This window comes from Danio rerio, chromosome 8, assembly GCF_052040795.2.
Source record: "Danio rerio strain M-AB ecotype USA chromosome 8, GRCz13ab, whole genome shotgun sequence".
Classification (NCBI taxonomy): Eukaryota; Metazoa; Chordata; class Actinopteri; order Cypriniformes; family Danionidae; genus Danio; species Danio rerio.
In genome coordinates this window covers 20,108,377-20,128,781 of record NC_141028.1, presented here as the reverse complement: position 1 = coordinate 20,128,781, position 20,405 = coordinate 20,108,377, and the positions used below count along the sequence as shown (strand labels likewise).

Genomic DNA, 20,405 nt, shown 5'->3' with positions numbered 1-20,405 from the left:
ATGCATTACTGGTATTAATATGGACCCATAAGACATTTGTGCCATCACTGATTAGGAGTTAAAAGAGATTACTAATGCTTTTAATGTCGATATGATTAGTAACCCCTCATCGTTTTTCTCATTGCAAACAGAGACATGGCATGTGCAGTGTGATTGGCTGGGAGTGAGTGGAGGAGGTGGTAATTGTAGCTGGCAGTAAGCTGTGGCAGTAAGTCAGTGAGTAACAAACACACACTTACAGTCACTTCACCATCTGACCTTCACAGACACGGTAAGAGTTGCCTTTGTTTTATTCCTGTGTTCAAAATGAGGATTTATTTTTATGTAATTACACTTGTTTATGACGTTTTAGAAAAAAAGCTTTTTGGTATTCAACATGCACAAACTGAAATAAACAGCGGGCACGTGCATACACTGGATTTTAATGGACCCTTTACTAATTTCACTGCATTGTTTTATATGTTTAATCACATTACATATGTACTTTATTATTATTTTTATGTTGAGTTATACTTTTTTATTCTGTGTTGTCTTGAAAATAGAGACACACTTAAAAATACCATACACTCGCCAAAATATGACATCAGGTCTGGTGGTTTAAAGACATCTGATTGAATAAACAGTACAGGTGACATGAGCAAACTGCTTGGAGACAAATGCATGTTTATTCTGTGTCCTGCAGAGTCCCTAAAAAATGTACCGCACATAATTCCAAACAGACATTGTAGAAAAGACAGGCTTCAGGTCACTGGGCCTTTGTCATTTGGCTTATGCTGGGTAATCCTCTTCATTGGCCTAACCTGACTTCATTAAGACAATTTCTTACCACTTTACATGAACATGGAAATCCTTTGCTGGCATGTAAATCATGTAATGCTTTTGCTAAATTTCAGTATTCAGAAAGACATGACGACATAAATGTTTATTTTTAACTGATCCGGGATATGAACAACATATAACATATTTAAAGATGACTTTATTGACTTGATACTAATATAGAACTGCATTCACAGGAAAAAAAAATCAGGAAACAGAGTCATTTTTTTATTTATTTTTTATTTAGTTTTTTTTATTTTGTTTGACCGGTTCTCCTTCCCAAGGCCTAGTCCACAGACCTCAAAACAGAATCACTAATCGCCGGCTCAGTGGATTAGTTCCTGAGCTTCTCTGTTGGAGAGACACAGGTGTGCAATAGGCTCAGTGTCTGTCCATGTGAGCTTCTCAAGCTTATAGCACTCTCTCTCTCTCTCTCTCTCTGTCTCAAGACAAGCTACCTAATCCACCTTCCATACGGACATTTTTTGTTGTTGTTGTTTTGGAGGTGATTTAATAAAAAAAAATATGGTAACAGCTTATTTTGATGGTCCATTTGAGTATTAGCAGACTGTCTGCTTAATATCTGCTGATACTGCTCTTTCAACAGACATTTAACTGACTATAAGAAACTTTGCAAGTACATGTCAACTTACACTAACCCTAACCCCAACCTGACAGTCTACTTATAATCTAATGAGAATTAGTTGGCATGTAGATGCAATGTAACTTAAAATCAATAAACGGACCATCAAAATAAAGTGTGACCAAAATTATTTGTAAAATCACATCTTGTCTAGTTCTTCATGTCAGCGCCACACTACAGTATCAATCTAAATCTCTCTGAAATTTTCTCTATGGATTTTGAGAGTTATGGATGTGTTGTTAGTCCACTGTGAGCAACTTTTAAAGTGGTTTATTTTACCATTTATGTTTTGGGGATTAAAAAAAGGCATGCACATACAGTACTTGTCTGTTTTGACATGTATGGATAGTAATTGGGAGGTTGGGTAGGGACAGATGGATTTACACTACAATATTTTGACGTCAAAAGAAATAGGAAACATTTTACAACTTTTTTATGTGAAAGTTGTCTTGCGTTTTTATTTTAAAATCTATTTATAAAATTAATTATAAATTAGTACTTTTCTCTTTGTGACAAAGATGCACATCACACTGTGTCCTCTTATTGCACTTTTTAGACTTTCTCCAAATATAGCAGGGTTAATAAACTGTACTGCAAACGCCCATGTATTTTTGACACTGTTAGCAAGACGGTATATTCTTTGATTATGGAAACTTTCCCCGAGTTTTGACAACTGGTTGCGAGATTCAATGAGCTTCATTGCATTTGGAAAAAATCAGGTTTACAATAAACAGTAATACTAGGGTTTTTTCTGAAACATGGGACCCATTTACAGTTTTTTTCTGAGCGTGTCAGTATATCTACAGACTGTCAATCTAAATATTTGGGCCTTTCAACTGCAAATGTAACTAAGGATTTGTTTGTAATGTTTGTAATATTGGGTTATCAAGGTACTGTACATGTATATTCTGTACAGGTTTTTAAATAATTTTTATTTATTTACATTTTTATTATTATTATTATTATTATTAATAATATTATTATTACTATTATTATTATTATTATTATTATTTCTTCTTTTTTTTCTTGGATAATTTCATCTTGTTTAGAGGGTAAAGGTGGGTAAAATTACTTTGTTATATCTGTAAAAGTTTAATAGACAGATCAAAAAAGTAATACTTTTATTCAACAAATAAATGTTATTTTTTTTAACTATTAAAAAAAAAAAAAAAAAAAGGATAATTCAACAAAACAGTAAAATTATTCATCTTGTAGTCCCCCTCCTCAAATGGTTCCAAACTTTAGTTAGTTTAATTGATCTGTTGAACACAAAAGTAGATACTAAGAAGAATGTCGGAAACTAGTACCCACTGACTAGTGTAAAAAAATACTTTAAAAATGACTACTGGTGTCCAACATTGTTCAAAGTATCTACTTTTGTGCTCAACAGAAGAAAGAAACAAGGATTGGGTAAGTAAATGATGACATGAGAATTAAGAATCTTAATCTTGTGCTCAACCAACATTTTAAAAATAAAAGTAGCTATTCTAAATTGTAACATTATTTCCCAATAGTACTATACAGATTTTGGTCTTAAAAGGCAGCTCATAAAACTTCAAATGCATTAAAATCATAATGAACCAAACCAGTAAAAAATAATGTATATTTAAAATTAAAACTTTTTTTTTTTTTTTTACATTTTGTAATTCACATTTTTAATAGGAAGCTATACAATATTATATTTGGAGATGATCTAACAAAATGACTTACAATAACCGTCCAATAACTAGTAAATCTACATTTATATAATATATAAAAATATTTAATACAAATTTAAAAAAGAGGAAAAATCAAGAGAAGCAAAAAATATTGGAAAATGTAGTTGAAATTTTGTAGGTTGTAATTTAGTTTTGCAAAATTTTACTTAAATTTAATTGTATTATCGTTCCATTTCTGTCACTAAAACATTGTTTTAATAAATATATCTGTTTAATATAATGTACTAATATACATTACCTATTCACTGAGAAATGGATACAAATATTCATTTTCAAAATAAGGTGTACTCAATTATGCGGAGCACTGTAATGTGATATGAATTTTATAAGATATGATGAACAAAAAAGACTGTAGTCTGAAAAGTTTATACAAATGGCAACTGTTTTGCTTGCTCACAGAGACATGTCTGGACCCAGACCGGTAGTTTTGAGTGGCCCGTCAGGAGCTGGGAAAAGCACCCTGTTGAAGAGACTCATGAAAGAATATGAAGGGGTTTTTGGTTTCAGCGTCTCTCGTATGTATCAGCATTATGGACAAACTAGACAGCTACATGACAAGTAACCAAATAGCAGAAATTCCGCATAAGTATTTATATTACCTTGATCTGTTTTCTTTTCCCCTGCAGACACCACCAGAAATCCTCGGCCGGGAGAGGAAGATGGAAAAGGCAGGCCAGGATTTTCCCACTTTACAAATATAATACTTGATATATAAGTTTACAAGTGGAAAGGAGTAAATAACCTAATTAATTGCCTACTAGTTTGCGAATTAGAAAGTGAATGAAAAGCAGAAATAAATACGAAATAGAAAGGATTTCTCACCTATAGTTCCCTTCCAGTTTAAAAGACCCTCTAGTCTGTAAATGTATTACACACAATTGTGCTGCATGCTTCTTACTCCCAAGTGAACTGTTTAGATATATTTCCAAACATTTATAGTCATTGCCTTTGTTGTTTTCTCTAGGGCTGAATTGTCTCCCAATGCTTCTGGGGGCTACATTACTTCCTGTAGCGGACGTCCTGTCCTCTGTGACATCTGAAGGTGTAGATTTGGTTTCCATCATTGATTATCGCAGATTATTGGCATATTTAATGTGATGAGCGAGTAATGGGGGTTACTTTCATCTTTCTCAAATCTTTAAACTTTGTAAGCAAATTACATTCCAGGCCAAAAATCACAAAGCTAAGATTGTGAACATCACATTTCACTTTGACATCAATGCACTTTGGAGTAAAAAGCGTTTGAAAATAGCCCCCTGTGTTCCCTATTGTGGTTTTACTGTGGCAGCTCCTCCCTAGATCACAAGCCGTAGCCAGAGACAACTCACATCACAACATCTGACCATACTTTAGGACTTTAAGGTAGTAAGGATATATATGACATCTTTTTTTTGTTTTGCTTTGTTTTTGGAGTATCTTGAAAGCAGTCATTACTAGTTGAATGGCGTATATGCACACAGGCTTTTAATTTCAGTCAGCCAGCCTCAGAGCTTCTGGTTTATTGTCCTCCAATACAAAATCGCCATGCTTAAGATCTGATTGAAAAAACAGCTATCTTCACTGCCTGGCTGAGATATGATATAAAGTGAGAATCAGACCAAAAAAAAAGCACTGCATTATATATATATATATAATATATATATAATATAATATATATATATATCATTATTATTATTTTTTTTTTTTGTGCCATGTCTCTAAAATGTGGAAATTAGTTTTACCCTAGTATTTTCAATAGAATTTCTGAGTTAACCTGCTGCTAATGACAGCGCCTGCTTTTCAACATTCTTTCATCTCTTTTTACGCTTTAACAACCAAATGGATGCTTAAGTCTGTTTAACAGATTATATTTGAACTACATTACAACATTCATGCTGTAAAAGGAACCTTATGAAATTGAAAATAGTCACATAAACCTCTCACCGGAGGTTCGTCATTGGCTGAAAAACACTAGCTGTGCATATAGCCTATTGTTTTATAATGTTTTTCCTCAAACGGATGTTGTTATGCCAATGGCTGTCTCCATTGCAGAGCTGTCACGGATGATGTCAGTGTTTTGCTGTCCTGTAGTTGTGAATTGGTTGTTTTGTGTTGTCTGCAGAACCCTTACTGTCCCGCTTTAGTTCCCCCTGAAGTGCTGTTGTGGAGTTAAGCCTTCAGAATGGTATGAATCCAGTAACCTAAAACACTTTTTAGCCCAATTACAGATTTCTTATAGGCCTTGTGAGGAGGATTTCTAAGATTATACATTTCTATGAAGTTAAAATTCAAACCCACATGAAAAAAAAAACTATAGTAATTTATTGTAAATACCATGTGTTTTTAGCCATGCTATGGTAAAGTGTATTATACTGTAGGCCTATATTTTATAGAATGTACAATTCTTTGGTAATGAATACTCAATCATTCTGTAGTATTAATTGTAGTGAACTAATTAACCAGAATAAATACTGTAGTATACTTTAGTTTTACTACAATTAACTGTGGTGTAGGCTATTGTGGTATAATATAGTTGTAGACTACTACAGTATTGAGTATGAAGTCACAAGTAATTTTCTATAGATCAAAAACACTATAATATTTCCTACTGTAGTTGCTGTAGTATTTTTTTCAAGTTTCAAAACTATCGTTGACGTTTAGTAAGATATGAAGAGTTCAGATGCAAAAACCTCCAAGTGCCATCTAAAATTTTCCTCTAAAATTTGTGTTTTTCTCAGCCTCCTATGTTATTTAAATTTAAAGGTAATGAAAATAACTTATTCTTTGCACCAAGAGTAAAATACTAAAACTACACACAACAGCCTGAGAAAAAGTAATAAAGTATATATGAAAATTTCAGATGGCACTAGAGGTTTTTGCATCTAAACTCCTCATATACTGTTTGTACAATGCACAGTTTCTGATACCATCACAGTTATTTGGCGCCCTCTAGTGAGCTTATCAGATTATTTGTTGTTATCTACCAAATATGAAAATTTTGTATGTGTGTACTCATCTTTTGAAAATCCTTTCTTACAAATACTATTTGAATTTGTTTTAATGGTTAGATTATGTTACATAAATACACTTTCTTGCCATATGTTGACTTGCAACAGACCAACAGACAATGTTCTAAAAAATAATTTTGTTTTTAACAACATATCTCTTTTCCGTCCTCAACCCAGATTACCACTTTGTCACCAAAGAGAAGATGCAAGAAGGAATTGACAAGGACGAGTTCATTGAGAATGCAGAGTTTTCAGGAAATATGTATGGAACCAGGTACGTTTTGGACATTGATATCTTATTATCCATTACTTGGTCTTCTTACCAATGCTCAAAAATACCCTAGATTCAGAAACATTGTCTTAAATGCTATCATATTTTCTGTTACATGCAGCAAATCATCCATTGAGGATGTCCAGGCACAAAACCTCATCTGCATCTTGGATGTTGACATACAAGGAGTGAGAAACATCAAGAAGACTGATCTGAACCCCATATACATCTCCATCCAACCACCTTCAATGGAGATCCTGGTCAGCTGATGAAAAAATAATCTGATACACAGCATTTAATTTGTCTTCAAATATAGAAACTTTTTTTGTTTTACAGGAAAAGCGTCTGAGGGACAGACAAACGGAAACAGAGGATAGTCTACAGAAGCGACTGGAAGCAGCGAGGATTGACATGGAGCTCAGTAAGTCGCAACTCTTACAATAATTCATATTTGTTTGAGAGAAGACTTTTATTCCCCATGTTTTTTCAAAATGTTGTGTAGTAGCATATTTTTTTGTTTAGTTTTTATTTAAAATTGTACATCACAAAACAGGGAACAATCAACAGTGCAAGACACTTTCAAACAAATAAAATAAAATACTTAGAAAAATACCAGGAGCAAGGATTAAAACAAATGATACGTAAGTAAATCAAAGGAAAGAAAAACATTAAAGTAATAAATAAAATATTTAGTTATTTAATTTGTATTTATTTATTCATAAATATTTGAAGTTTTGAACCACTTTTTATCCCAAAAAGTAAATATTTAGAAGATAGCACACATTTTTTTCCATTTACATGAATGAATATGATATTTACCCAGTGCTAAAATAAAATTTACAATATTATTGTGTAAATCACATATGAAAAAGAAGGCATCTTCTAAAACAATAAGTGGGTTTAAAACCATTTTAATGAGAGCAAAGTATACATTTCCTGACAAAAGTCTTGTTGTCGATTCCAGTTGTAAGTGCAACAAATAATAACTTGACTTCTAGTTGATCAATTGGAAAAGTGGCAAAATATTTTTCTGATAATTCGTCTGTTAAACTGCATTCCAATCATCACAAATACTGCAGAAGACCTATTGGAACCCGCATGGACCCAAGACTCTCATAGAAATCAGTCAAGTTTGGTGAAGGAAAAATCAAGGTTTGGGGTTACATTCAATATGGGGGCATGCGAAAGATCTGCAGAGTGGATGGCAACATCAACAGCCTTTCATACCCTTTGCCTTTCATATGAGACACTTCTGATACCAAATGATCAACTAGAAGTTAAGTTATTATTTGTTGTTCTTAAAACTTGGATAAGCAACAAGACTTTTGTCAGGTAGTGTAGATATCAAACGAGAATTTATATAAGTATACTTACAAAAAAACAACAGCAATAAACAGTTAAGTGTGTTTGGAAAATAAGAACAAAAGCTACACAAGTCTACTACAAAGTAATTTCTTCCCTTGTTGTTAAGTGCAACTGGATATTTAAGATAAAAGATCAAATATTTTTCCTAAACTAAGGGTTCAATGTTGTTGTCGTCTGTTTTGCAGGTAAGGAACCTGGAGTATTTGATATTGTAATCATTAATGATGACCTGGAAGAAGCCTATGAGAAACTCAAAAGTGTTCTTATTGAGGTAATAATGTTACAACTTTGTAAAAATACTTTGTTGACATGCTTATGTTGATTTGTTTTTGTTTTGTTTTGATTTACAGGAAATTGAGAAGGTTCAAGATGCCCAGAAATAGAAATAAATGGCACTTTTTATTTTTCTGCACGATTACAGAAGACATGAAGCCTTTTTTCCAGCCTTGGATGGTGCAATTATAGTGTTGGCTCTCATGTCAAACTTGAAAACGCTTTAACGGTTAACCAAGACAAGTGTTATATTCATAAGAATGTGATATAGATCTTTTCTCTGACTGTGGGACAAAATCTATGTGCATTTTAACTTATTCCACGCACAGTAAGGACTTGTCTCTTTAACCTCTTTCAGGAGCATATTTGCACCTTGAATATTGAAGTGGGGAAACTGTGTGGTATCCTAAAATGAGCTGATTAAACTATAGTTTGTGTGTTAATTCTATAATACAAATATGATTCTTTTCAATATTTGTGATCCTTATAGACAGCATGTTTAAATCCCACATAGTCAAAGGGTTTGAATTTATTTAAGAGAATGATTAGTTTGCACATTCATGTTTGTAAATTCGTTGGACAAAGAAGTTTCTGGTCTAGCTGAAATAAAATGAAAATAAAACTACAATAAAGCATTTTTCTGTTATTATTTTTTTGTTCTTCTAATTTATTCTCAAGGAGAACTAATTAACTCTAGTATGCACTCACCGGCCACTTTATTAGGTACACCTTACTAGTACTGGGTTGGATCCCCTTTTGCCTTCAGAACTGCCTTAATCCTTCATGGCATAGATTGAGCAAGATACTGGAAATATTCCTAAGAGAATTTGGTCCATATTGACATGATAGCATCATGTAGTTGCTGCAAATATGTCAGCTGCACATCCATGATGCGAATCTCCCATTCCACCACATCACAAAGGTGCTCTATTGCAGTGGTTCTCAAACTGTAGTACATGTACCACTAGTGGTACGCAGGCTTGCTTCTAGTGGTACGCGGAGGAATGAAATATGTCATATACATGCCATGCACACATTTCAAAATTTACCAAACATTATGTATATAATATGCCATATTTGACATATAGCCTATATTTCTGAGATATTCTGCCACGTTTTTTTTTACTGTGCAGAGTTGTAGCTGCTTTACTGGGTCTACTACGTGACTGTATTTCAATACTGCTCATTTTGGTGGTACTTGGAGAGACTATTTATTTCTGAGGTGGTACTTGATGAAAAAAATTTGAGAACTGCTCTATTGGATTGAAATCTGATGACAGTGGAGGCCATTTGAGTACAGTGAACTCATTGTCATGAAACCAGTCTGAGATGATTTGTGCTGTATGACATGGCCTGTTATCCTGCTGAAAGTAGCCATCACAAGATGGGCATACTGTGGTCATAAAGAGATGGACATGGTCAGGGGCGGACTGGCCATAGGGAGCATCGGGACATTTCCCGGTGGCCTGATGGTTAATCTGGCCTGCCACCTGAACATGGTCAACAACAATACTCAGGTAGGCTGTGGCATTGACATGATGCTTAATTGGCACTAATTGGTTTAAGTGTGCCAAGAAAATGTCTCCCACACCATTACACCACCATCACCAGCCTGATCAGATACAAGGCAAAATAGATCCATGCTTTTATGTTTGTTGACGCCAAATTCCGACCCATAGACCTACAGTACGTGTTGTGCATTCAGCTCTTTGACATACCTCGGTTGAAACCTTGTGTGGTTATTTGAGTTACTGTTACCTTTCCATCAGCTGGAACTGGATATTTTCTCTTTTTCGGACCATTCTCTGTAAACTCTAGAGATGGTTGCATTAAAATTCAAGCAGATCATCAGTTTCTGAAATACTAGACCAGCTCGTCTGGCAGCAACAACCATACCCTGTTCAAAGACCTTTCTTCCCCACTCTGATGCTCGGTTTGAACTGCAACAGAGCGTCTTAAACATGTCTTAATGCCTACATGCATTGAGTTGCTGCCGTGTGATTAAAAAAATGCGTTAACGAGCAGATGGGCAGGTAAGTGGCCAGTGAGTGTATTAGAACTTTAAAAATGTTGAAGTTCTAATAATTTTTTTTGTTGAAACAAAAAGCGATGAGGAGTTTATTTAAGTGCATAAAAAGTAACGAAACTAAAGATGAAGATTTAGTAAAGGAGAATGCAAATAGTAACAGATTTTCACTAAATTGTGGGCTAGATTGGCCATCGTTAAAATTGTGCAAATCTTAGCATAATGGTGTGATTAACAATGTGTTGTATAAGTTGAAATACTTGTGTCTCACGAGCCCTGGTCTGGAAATGAAGCAAATAATATTATTTTCACGCCACTGGGATTGAATGTGCCAAAACAGACACCGTACATCTCAGTAACCATAGCAACGACAAACATTGGCGGAAGTGAAGGTGAGAAACGGGTCGTTCTTTTATAAACATGGCAAAACAGCGAAAACTAAAATGTTAAAGTAACACATATTTGTTACTTCATTTAAAGAAAGATTTATATAATATGTAGAAAACAACCACCATTAGACACAGCTTTTTTATTATTGCAAACAAAACTTTAAATCACAGCTTTCAGATATATTAAGATGCATAATGGCGGTTATAACATTTTATATAACGTTATTGTTGTTTTATTAATCTTAGTTTATGTGCTATAAATAAACCTATATAATGTTTTGAATCTATTCATAACTGTTTTTACATTAGAAATAACGTTGACATCTGTGTTTTAATGTTCAGCAGTCGTTACATGCTCGAGTCATGTTCAGCAGTAAGGAGCAGCTGTCCATCAGTCAGGTCATGTGTTTTCTCCATGAGTGGGACCAGGCCAATAAAACAGTGCGCAGTCGAATGCTGAGGGATTTTCTGGACAAGAACACAGGAAAGACGTGCCCTGAACTGGAGCTGGAGTTTGCTCAAGTCGCCAGCCTGTTCCTGTCTCGACTCACTGCCTGGTTAAGACTAACGTATCCACACATTATGCTCATGTTTAACAAGGAGGTAAAGTTGATTTTATATTTGCAAATGAATATATTGTGTACCATGGAACTTTGAATATTCTTTTAGAAATTAAATGTAAGTTAAATATGACATTAACGTTTACACCATTTGACTGTGAACAGTGTTGCACTTTGATAGTCTTCTGATCGGCTTCTAATATGATTTATCTATTTAGAATTTGCAAAGAATTCTTTTCCTGAAATTATATTACTAAAGAGAAAGTCTGAATGAATAGAAAACCAACTTCACCTCAATATGTTTTTAGGAAAAAATAAGAGGCAAAGCAAGGCAAACTTTATTTATAGAGCACAATTTTACACAACCATAGTTGATCCAAAGTGCTTTACAATAAAATAAAATATTTAATAAACAAAATATTTATTATACTAAAATACAGATAAGAAATAGCATGTATCCATCACTTAAAGGCAAGGGAATAAAAATAAGTCTAAGTTAGATTGAAAGACATCTAATGATGGAGAAATCCTGGTGTTCAGAGGGAGACTGTTCCAGAGCCATGGGGCCACAACACAGAAAACTTGATCACCTTTGATTTGCAGAAACTGATCATGGGACCTTAAAAGCCTACAAGCTGGATATGGCCTAATAGGCTCACTGATATAGACCAAGGCAGAATTGTGCAATGCTTTATATTTAAAAAGAAGGATTTTAATATCGAGGAAATATAGGAATTATAGGAAGCCAGTGCAATGAGGTAAGGACAAGAGAGATAAGATTTCATTCTTAGTTCCTGTTATTAATCTGGCGGCTACATTCTGAACCAACTGTAACTGAGACAGTGTTGACTGAGGTAGACCAATGTACAAAGAGTTGCAGTAGTCTAATCGAGAGGAACTTAAAGCATGAGTTACAATTTCTAGATCGTTTTGGAAAGAAACAGTTTAACTTTTGCCACTAATCTAAGTTGGAAAAAGCTACTCTTTACAACTGCATTTACATCAGGCGTGTTCACACTCGGTCCTGGAAAGCCAGTGTCCTGGAAAGTTTAGTTCCAACCACAATCAGACACACCTGGGATAGGTAATTAGAAAGAAACATCTATGCAGGTGTGTTGAGGCAAGTTGGAGCTAAAATCTGCAGGACACCGGCCCTCCAGGACTGAGTTTGGACACCCCTGATTTACATGCTTGTTAAACTGCAAAAGTGGATCAAAAATAACTCCGGGATTCTTGGTGTGATTGTGCAGACCACTCCAAGATTCTTATTTCCTCTGGATTTACGGTTTTATAGATTATGTTTGATTAAAACACCCCTACCCATTAATCAGTGATGATATTTCTTTTTGAATATCAAACAAAAGTGTTGCCATTGAGTTATTTTTATGTTGTTGCATAAAAACAAAAATGTGTCATGATTATATTTATTTTAGACGCAATACGAATGTTTTCATTTAAACATTGTTTTTGTATTTCATAAAAGTGGATGAAAATTTATTTAGAGGGATAATTTTGATTTTGAATCACAACAAACTAAAACAAGTTTTTCTGACTATTTGCTATTTTCTGAAAAAAAACTAAATGATAATATTTCTATTTGAAATGTGAAAATAATAAAACTAAATCAACACTTTGATGGAATAAAACACATTTTAGCATTTTACTAAAACCCATACACAGTAAATCACATAATCATTTTTTCAAGTGATCTACTTTTTTATTACTTGTCTGTGCTTCAAAAATGAGTTACCCCTTACACATATAACTAAAACTTAAACATGTTTAAGATTTCAGTTGTTGTGTCTATCCTTACATTTCATTTTTCCAGATACATGTTTGGAACATGTCTAGACCTTCAGTTGAGAGCGGTGGGCGTATTCCTCTCTGCCAGCAGCAAGTAAAACAGAAAACAAATCTTCTGATTATAATTTCAGTACTAGTGGTCAAATACGTTAAATTAAAAAAATGTATAAAAAGATTCAATAAATTGCACCACTTATTTGCCAGAATATAACCTTTGGCTCTAGAACAGGTTGTCAGCAGGGTCTGAATTTTAGGTCTTAAAAAGTCTTACATTCACTGACATATTGTGTTGTGGGTCCTAAATAGTTTTAAACAGGTTTTAATTTAGCTTTGTCCAATTAAAGCTACTCAATTTGGGCTGATATCCATCCAACGACCAACAATATATATATATATATATATATATATATATATATATATATATATATATATATATATATATATATATATATATATATATATATATATATATATATATATACTTAAATTTTTTATATTCAAAATTTTTATTGCAGAGACACAATGCACAGCAGCTGTTATTATATATAAAAAAAAAAACAATTACACGATTTCTTATGATAATACCAGGCCATTAGAAAAAAATCTTAACCCTAAATACCCTTCTTAAGTCTAAAATTTTATTTCTGATGGTCCTAAAAAGTCTTAAATTTGACTTGATGAAACCCGCTGAAGCCCTGTAGAAGTAAAACTTCTGAACAAGAGCAAAATAATACAGAATGTAACGCAACGTGACAGCAGAATGGAGTTTTTGGTTTTGTTTGTGTGATCAGTCATCAGTACATGATGGAGTTTCTGGAGGTTGGTGGAGTGCTGACCCTGCTGGAGATTCTAGGACAGGACAAACTCAAAGAAGAGGACAAGACCGAAGCTCTTCGCCTGCTTCAGATCATCAGCAACACCGGCCAAAAATATAAAGAGCTTGTCTGTGAAAGCTACGGTATTCACACAGCCTAACAGCGCCGCAAACTGACAATCAAAACAATAAAACAGCTCCAACTGATTTTGCAGCGATACATTAAGAAATGAGAGTTTGCAACATTTCCATGAAATATTTTGTGAGGTTAAAACCCCAATCTGGATCCGTTTGGGGATCTTGGCAGAAAACTTTAAACATACACACACACACACACACACACACACACACAACACACACACACACACACACACACACATACACATACACTGGATCATGAACTGATTTCAGTGCTCACATCTGTTGTTCTGTGATTGACAGGTGTGAAGGCCGTAGCTGAATGTTTGGCCAAGTCTGAGACGGAGGAGACTCAGGAGACCGCAGCCGCCTTTCTCGAGTCTTTGGCACACGGAAACCCCAAATACCAGAATCAGGTGTACAAAGGGCTGATCGCTCTGCTGACCTGCACTTCACCACGAGCACAACAGCTTGTTTTACAGATCCTGCGTATAGTTCAGGTACCACAGTGTACAATAACAGGATGAGAATCTGCAGAGTTTTGAACTGTTTACAGAACTCTTTTATTTAGATCAAAGATGAGACTTCCACATCAAAAGAATGTATAGTTATGTCTTTTAAAGAAAACATATTGAATGTAAGAAAAGGAAAGTCATTCATCGTAATGAATACATTTAAAGGGCACCTATTTTACCTCTTTTACAAGATGTAAGATAAGACTTTGGTGTCTCCAGAATGTGTCTGTAAAGTTTCAGCTCAAAATACTCATCAAATTATTTATTATAGCGTCCAGAATCTGCCCATTTTACTAACCAAGTTCAGTGCGGCTTTAAATCCACTGCTCTGATGTGTATATGCTTGTCAGGCTAAACGTCATATACAGTAAACAGCACAGTGACAGACAGACTTGGACAAAGCTGAAGTAAGGTCATTAGTCAAAAATACCAAGTAAGTTTATTGGAAGTACTTGTGGTGGAGTTTAATCAAACCTTTCTGAAACGATGAGTCACACAAATGTCCCTTGCAGTACACACATACCGACACACATACATACTTTATGCGCGTTTACTGACACCATGCGGCCGTGGTGATTATAGCGGTTAAGAATTACATAGCGATTTTACTCTTTTTTTTACAAACATGCTCTTTTTTTAAAAACATTTTAAACTTATAAAATTAATTATTGAGGTGCAGCTGATCACAGAGAGTTGTAACATCATCCATGTTTTAATCCCAGTTTCATTTCAAAAAATATTTTTTGGATTTGGATTCTATTTTAACGACAGGAAATTAAAAGTAAAAAAAAAAAAAATATATATATATATATATATATATATATATATATATATATATATATATATATATATATATATATATATTCACTGCGTCTGAAACCGCATGCTTCTATACTATACAGTACGCTAAAATCAGTATGCGAGCCGAGTAGTATGTCCGAATTCATAGAATTTCGGAAATCAATATGCGAGAAGTACCCGGATGACTTATACTTCCGGCGAGATTCTGAAGTGCGCATCCCATGCACTCTGCGTTATCCCATGATGCCCCGCGAAAGAATTCATGAATGGAACAAAGAGCTTAGAATGACCAAAAGGCAACACTTTAGTGTAATTTGGGAAACAGCCACTAGAGGGCGCGATGGCCATTTTGGAATAAAAAGCAGCTGCTTGCCATCGCGACAGTAATGAGAACCAATGGACAGCCGATTGCTTTCACTCCAAAATGGCGGAATCCAGGGCTGTTGCTTGGCGCTGCTGTTGCAATGGAACGTTCTATTGAGTGTCGCCTCTTGGTCATTCCAAGCTCTTTGATGGAAGAGAAGAGATGCAACTTTAAATTAAAATGATTACTGATCCTGAAATGTACTCATTACAGTTAGTGATCATTTTAAGTTATATTAGCGACAAATGTTTAATTAAGTTGTTTATAGTTCAGCCAAAAAAGAAAATTCTGTTGTCATTTACACACCCTTGTTCAAAGCATTTGAGTTTCAATGGGTGCCAGCAATCAGCATTTTTCAATGTATCTTCCTTTGTATTCAACAGAAGAAACTCAGAAATGGTTAAAACCACATAAGAGAGAGTAAACGAGGAAGTAATTTTAAATTGTGGGTAAATTATCCCAACACAAGTATATTGTATGTCCAGGTATGATTTAAAATTTGATTTAATTAGAATTTTACACTCTTTAAAAAAAATCATCAAATGATTATCGTTTTGCTATATAGGCCTCTTTTCATCTTTGATTCATGTAAATATGGTGTGTATATAATATAGTGTGCAATCACATGTTACGATCACAAACGTGTGGTTTTGGTACATTTGCATGTGACTTCATGTGTTTTTTTTCTGCATAGAGAATGTGACTTCATATACTGTATACTATACATAAAAAAATCTTTCTGTCTAGCCCATTGTCAAATCAGCCCATCACAGCATTGTGGAACCCCTACTAAATCTGCTGAGATCTCCACATTTAGAAGTGCAACATGAAGGCAATTTGCTCATTTCAGATTTTTCATTGTCTGTTGTTTACTCTCCTGTGATGCTCACTACCCAATTTCTTTCCAGCCATAGAGCTGATAACAGAGCTCATGCATTCAGAGGTTGGACAGGCTTTGCTCAGGGGTCTGGTGGCTTTTCTCAAACCAACTAAAGAGAGAATCCCCAAACACAAGATCCTGGAGGGTAAGCTCTGTTGCTCATTTTCTCTTCATTTGTTTGCTGTTTGCAACCAAAACAGCAGTTCTCCAACAACAGTACTGCTATGCATTATGATCATGTTGCAGCATGGAGACCCCCTCAAATCCAACTACCTTTTATTCTTTGTAGTTTCATTCAGAGCAATAAACAAAAGAGATGAAAAACAAACATGGATTGTGGCTTGAATTAGCATTTTTCTCAATTAATTTATTTATCTGACACGAGAATCATAAACAGTCCTGTGCTGTATTTGAACTTCAGCTAAAGCAGTCTCTTTGTCATATTAGATCAAGAAATGGCTAAAACAACCGATTCACTCCCTGTGCTCCTCCAGCAAGCAGCTTCTGCTAAAACCATCAGGTAAAATCCACACTTCAAATACTCATGTCATGCATCCAAGACATATGGCACGCAAAATCTTATAAGACGTGCTGATCTGTGTGTTTATTATGCCCTGTTTACTGACGTGATGTTACAGGATTTTGGCACAGAGGAGTGAGGACGTATCAAAAGAGCTGCTTTCTCTCAGAGTGATCCATCACTTACTGTATGCAATGGGAAACCAGCAACATGCAGATTCACAGAGACAAGCTAGTCTGGCTTTAGAGGTACTGTTTAAACATCTACAGTTAATGTCATCTGCGTGTTACAAAATCGTAAAACCAAAACAAGAACAATAAATACACATTTTTAAAAGCTATAACAGCAAAATTATCATTGCTATTTATATTTTGATGATGATGGTGAAAGATGACATCATGAAAGATGACACTGACGATAAAAATGTCAAAAACTGCAGCTTACTCTGCTAATTTTACAAGCCCCCGGCAAGTTTAACAGTTGTGTTTTACCATTTTTTTAGTCCATTCAGCCAATCTTTGGGTCTGGCAGGAGCAATTTAATTTAGCTTAGCAGAAACCATTGAATCGGATTAGACCAATAGCATCTCACACAAAAACAGTTCTCTGTTTAAAGCTTTTGTATTTACATTGTGTACTTAAAGTTATTTAGTAGACCAATATGGCTAGAAAATATCCTCTCATACTAGTGTAATAATGTTAAAAAATAGCAAGTGGATGTTTCCTTTAATATGAACAGAGTATTTATATGAATGTGTAATTGTCTGGATAGCATTTTGTGCGCATGTATCCAGTGGTGGAAGAGCATGTACGCAGAGCTATGGGCGCTGCACTGTTTGAGTCTTTCATGGTGAGGTCATTTCCTTTCACATATTTTTACAAAAGATTTACATTCAGTCTAAGGTGAACTTCTGTCTGTTGTTTATAGCACAATGTTGATGTCCTGCATTTGAGCATGGATGACATTCAAGCTGACATTTTACGCTCAAATAAAGTGAACATATCATGTGGTGAGTTGATAAATCTGGAGAGTTAGGTTGTGTTTTTGTCTATATTTCAAGACATTTTAACCTGTTCTTAATTTAATTTCTTGTATGTTATAATGTCCTTTCTTTTACTTTTTATTTTATAGTACTTGAAGGAGAGATTTCAGATGACTGAACATTGCTTGAAACAAGATCAACAATAAGATCAAATTTAGTTCATTGTGTTTTATACAGAAATTAATAAAGGTTATCACACAGATAGTGAAAGGTTTTCTTTATTTCTTTGGCTCAATCATGGGTCCACAAAATGATTGCATAAAAAAAGTAAAACCTGTATTACGTAAACATGTTAAATTATTAATTTTAAAATGTGCTTATTATTAATGGCTAATTCTTCAACTATGGGCACTTTTATGTCCTTTGATCATACATCCATAAATATATATATAATTTTGTTCAAATTCCTCTTTCTTTGTCAAACTAACCATAAAACCTACTTAAAAAAAACTAATACCTTTCTATTATATTTTTTTCATATTATTCAACCTGCTTTTATGGGTCAAAATCACTGTTTTCGCCTTGTTGCACACACAGAGTTTTAAACTTTACCAATGAAAATAACATTTTAAAATATTATTTATCTGGTATCTATTTATATATCTTAATTAAGCACTAGTGAAATAATTTAAATATTTTATAGTTATTAATGTGAGACTATCAATATAATTTTTCATACAAAAATATAGCTGTATGAAAACACTGTACCACAACACTGTAATGTCGCTTTAAATAGTATGTGTGAAAGATTATTTAGGTGGTTTCTATAAAAATGAATAGTGCCATTTGAGATCATTTTCAGGATTGAGGAAATTTACATTTTTATCTACAACACATGAAGAAAAACAAGGAAATATTGCCTGATAAGGAAATACACTTATTTTACATCATTTCCAAACATGTTGTAGCTTCAAAGATGTTTTTAAAAACCAAACATGAAATGCTAGTATCAATTCAAAGCTAATCGGTGCAGCTATTTTTTTTTTATCTTTCACAATAAACTGTTAAAATGTAATTTCCACCACTGTCATTTTCATCACCACACACATTAAAAAATATATTTTAAAAGTTCTCATCACACATTAAAAATGTATTCACAATGTGTAAGTTATTATTCTATTTAATAAATAAATTCAGATTATTTATTTTCTAATAAGCTCTTAACCCAATTGTTAATAAATTTTAGAGTGTGACAATTCAACATACAACTAATTCATGTCATTGACAAATGTATAATTATCATAAATATTGTGGAAAGATTGGCTAAACTAGATACAAAAAAGATCTTAAATAATGTTTGACTGCCATCATTTATTTCATTTTGAAATAAGCTGTATATTGAGATGTGGTGGAATTGACATTTGTTCAGTTCACGATGGAAAAAATGCTTCTCATCTAAGTTTGTCCTCTTACAGATCTAAAAACTATACAAATTATTTAAACTTATGAGGCTAAGTCACGTTAATTTTGAACAAGTTTTTTTTACTCAACTTAACAAGGCTAAAAGAGCCCGTAGTTAAGGAATGGCCATAATTTGATAAAAAAAAAATTATAATAATAATTATTATAATTTGAGTAGTATGAAAATGCTAGGTTAATAAACAAACAAACAAGCAAAGAAAAAAAACATTCATAAAGGGTAATTAAAAGCTATAGTCTTAAAAAAAGTAACTTGTTCCAATTAACTTTTTTCTGGACCGCATAGGCGCACATAGGAAAGTAATGAGAATCTAATTTAAAGTCTAATTTTAAGTGTAAAATAAAAAGTGTTGTTTTAGGGTTGTTGTTGTTGTTGTTGTTTTTTCATATCAAAATTTACATTTTAAACTTGATTTTCAAGCTTTCCATAAGCTGAATTTTCCAACTTTTTATCATAACTAAAAAAATAAATAAATAACATATTCATACAAGAAAATTTGGCAGCACTTTATCATTTGTACACTTGGAAATCTTCTACCAAAAACGTTTTGTATACAGACAATGCCAGAAAAAAAAGGAGGTACTGTTTTTGGGTGTAATGAACAGAATAAACAACTGACATCCATGTCTTCAATAAATCTGGTTTAAAAAGCTTAACAGGGTACAATTTGTGTAGTATATTAAATTAGATTTCTTTTTTCATCGTTAAGAGCTTTTTTTCTTTATTAATATACGAAAATGAGAATATACAATCACTTTATATTAACAAGAAATTGAAGAGACAAAAAGAACAACATTTTTGGAAAAAGAAACAACAGATAAAAAACAAACAAACAAACAAACAAAAAAACAGGAGGGGTAAATACATTACACATTAAAGAGAAAAATTATATAATTTACAAATGTCAGTTGTTTTAAAGCCTTTTTTGTAAAAGAGTAAGACACTGTTTTAAAGTAATACTGCATGTCATCGTTAAGAGCTCATTTTGACCATAGCAAGCGAGTGACGCGGAGTTCCAAAGTCAGCTATTGGTCCAAACTTTTCCCGCCCTCCAGGAAGT

At 33.6% G+C, this 20,405-nt stretch overlaps 2 protein-coding genes and 1 long non-coding RNA gene across 22 annotated transcripts in view; 2 read left to right on the top strand and 1 right to left on the bottom strand.

Annotated features, from left to right (window-relative positions):
* Positions 1-20,405, bottom strand: part of LOC147842616 (uncharacterized) — a 1,013,036-nt gene that overhangs the window by 308,959 nt on the left and 683,672 nt on the right. The gene's annotated exons all lie outside the window — the stretch shown is intronic.
* guk1b (guanylate kinase 1b) lies at positions 235-8,722 on the top strand. 2 transcript variants are annotated; one of them, NM_200724.1, is given in 9 exon segments: positions 235-271; positions 3,577-3,692; positions 3,804-3,845; positions 4,142-4,219; positions 6,342-6,438; positions 6,557-6,695; positions 6,772-6,856; positions 7,986-8,071; positions 8,151-8,698. In NM_200724.1, coding segments are annotated over 8 exon segments (672 nt in total). In that variant the 5' UTR covers positions 235-271; positions 3,577-3,580; the 3' UTR covers positions 8,184-8,698.
* On the top strand, positions 10,461-18,135 carry armh1 (armadillo like helical domain containing 1). 19 transcript variants are annotated; one of them, XR_015496718.1, is made up of 13 exons: positions 10,461-10,491; positions 10,863-11,057; positions 12,877-12,945; positions 13,643-13,809; positions 14,107-14,303; positions 14,669-14,751; positions 16,231-16,315; positions 16,392-16,508; positions 16,811-16,883; positions 17,002-17,131; positions 17,655-17,732; positions 17,811-17,892; positions 18,015-18,135. XR_015496718.1 is itself a non-coding variant. In XM_087262517.1 (12 exons), exons 2-12 carry the CDS (start codon positions 10,891-10,893, stop codon positions 18,041-18,043), a joined length of 1,194 nt encoding a protein of 397 aa, XP_087118643.1. In that variant the 5' UTR covers positions 10,461-10,491; positions 10,863-10,890; the 3' UTR covers positions 18,044-18,135.

Coding starts and splice junctions, on each gene's coding strand:
- guk1b (XM_087262969.1), top strand. CDS start 3,581: ATGTCTGGACCCAGACCGGTAGTTTTGAGTGGCCCGTCAGGAGCTGGG. Junction 3,693..3,803: donor TTTTGGTTTCAGCGTCTCTC/GTATGTATCAGC, acceptor TTTCCCCTGCAG/ACACCACCAGAAATCCTCGG. Junction 6,439..6,556: donor GGAAATATGTATGGAACCAG/GTACGTTTTGGA, acceptor TGTTACATGCAG/CAAATCATCCATTGAGGATG.
- armh1 (XM_087262514.1), top strand. CDS start 10,852: ATGTTCAGCAGTAAGGAGCAGCTGTCCATCAGTCAGGTCATGTGTTTT. Junction 12,946..13,642: donor TTCCTCTCTGCCAGCAGCAA/GTAAAACAGAAA, acceptor TTGTGTGATCAG/TCATCAGTACATGATGGAGT. Junction 17,132..17,654: donor AAGCTAGTCTGGCTTTAGAG/GTACTGTTTAAA, acceptor TTGTCTGGATAG/CATTTTGTGCGCATGTATCC.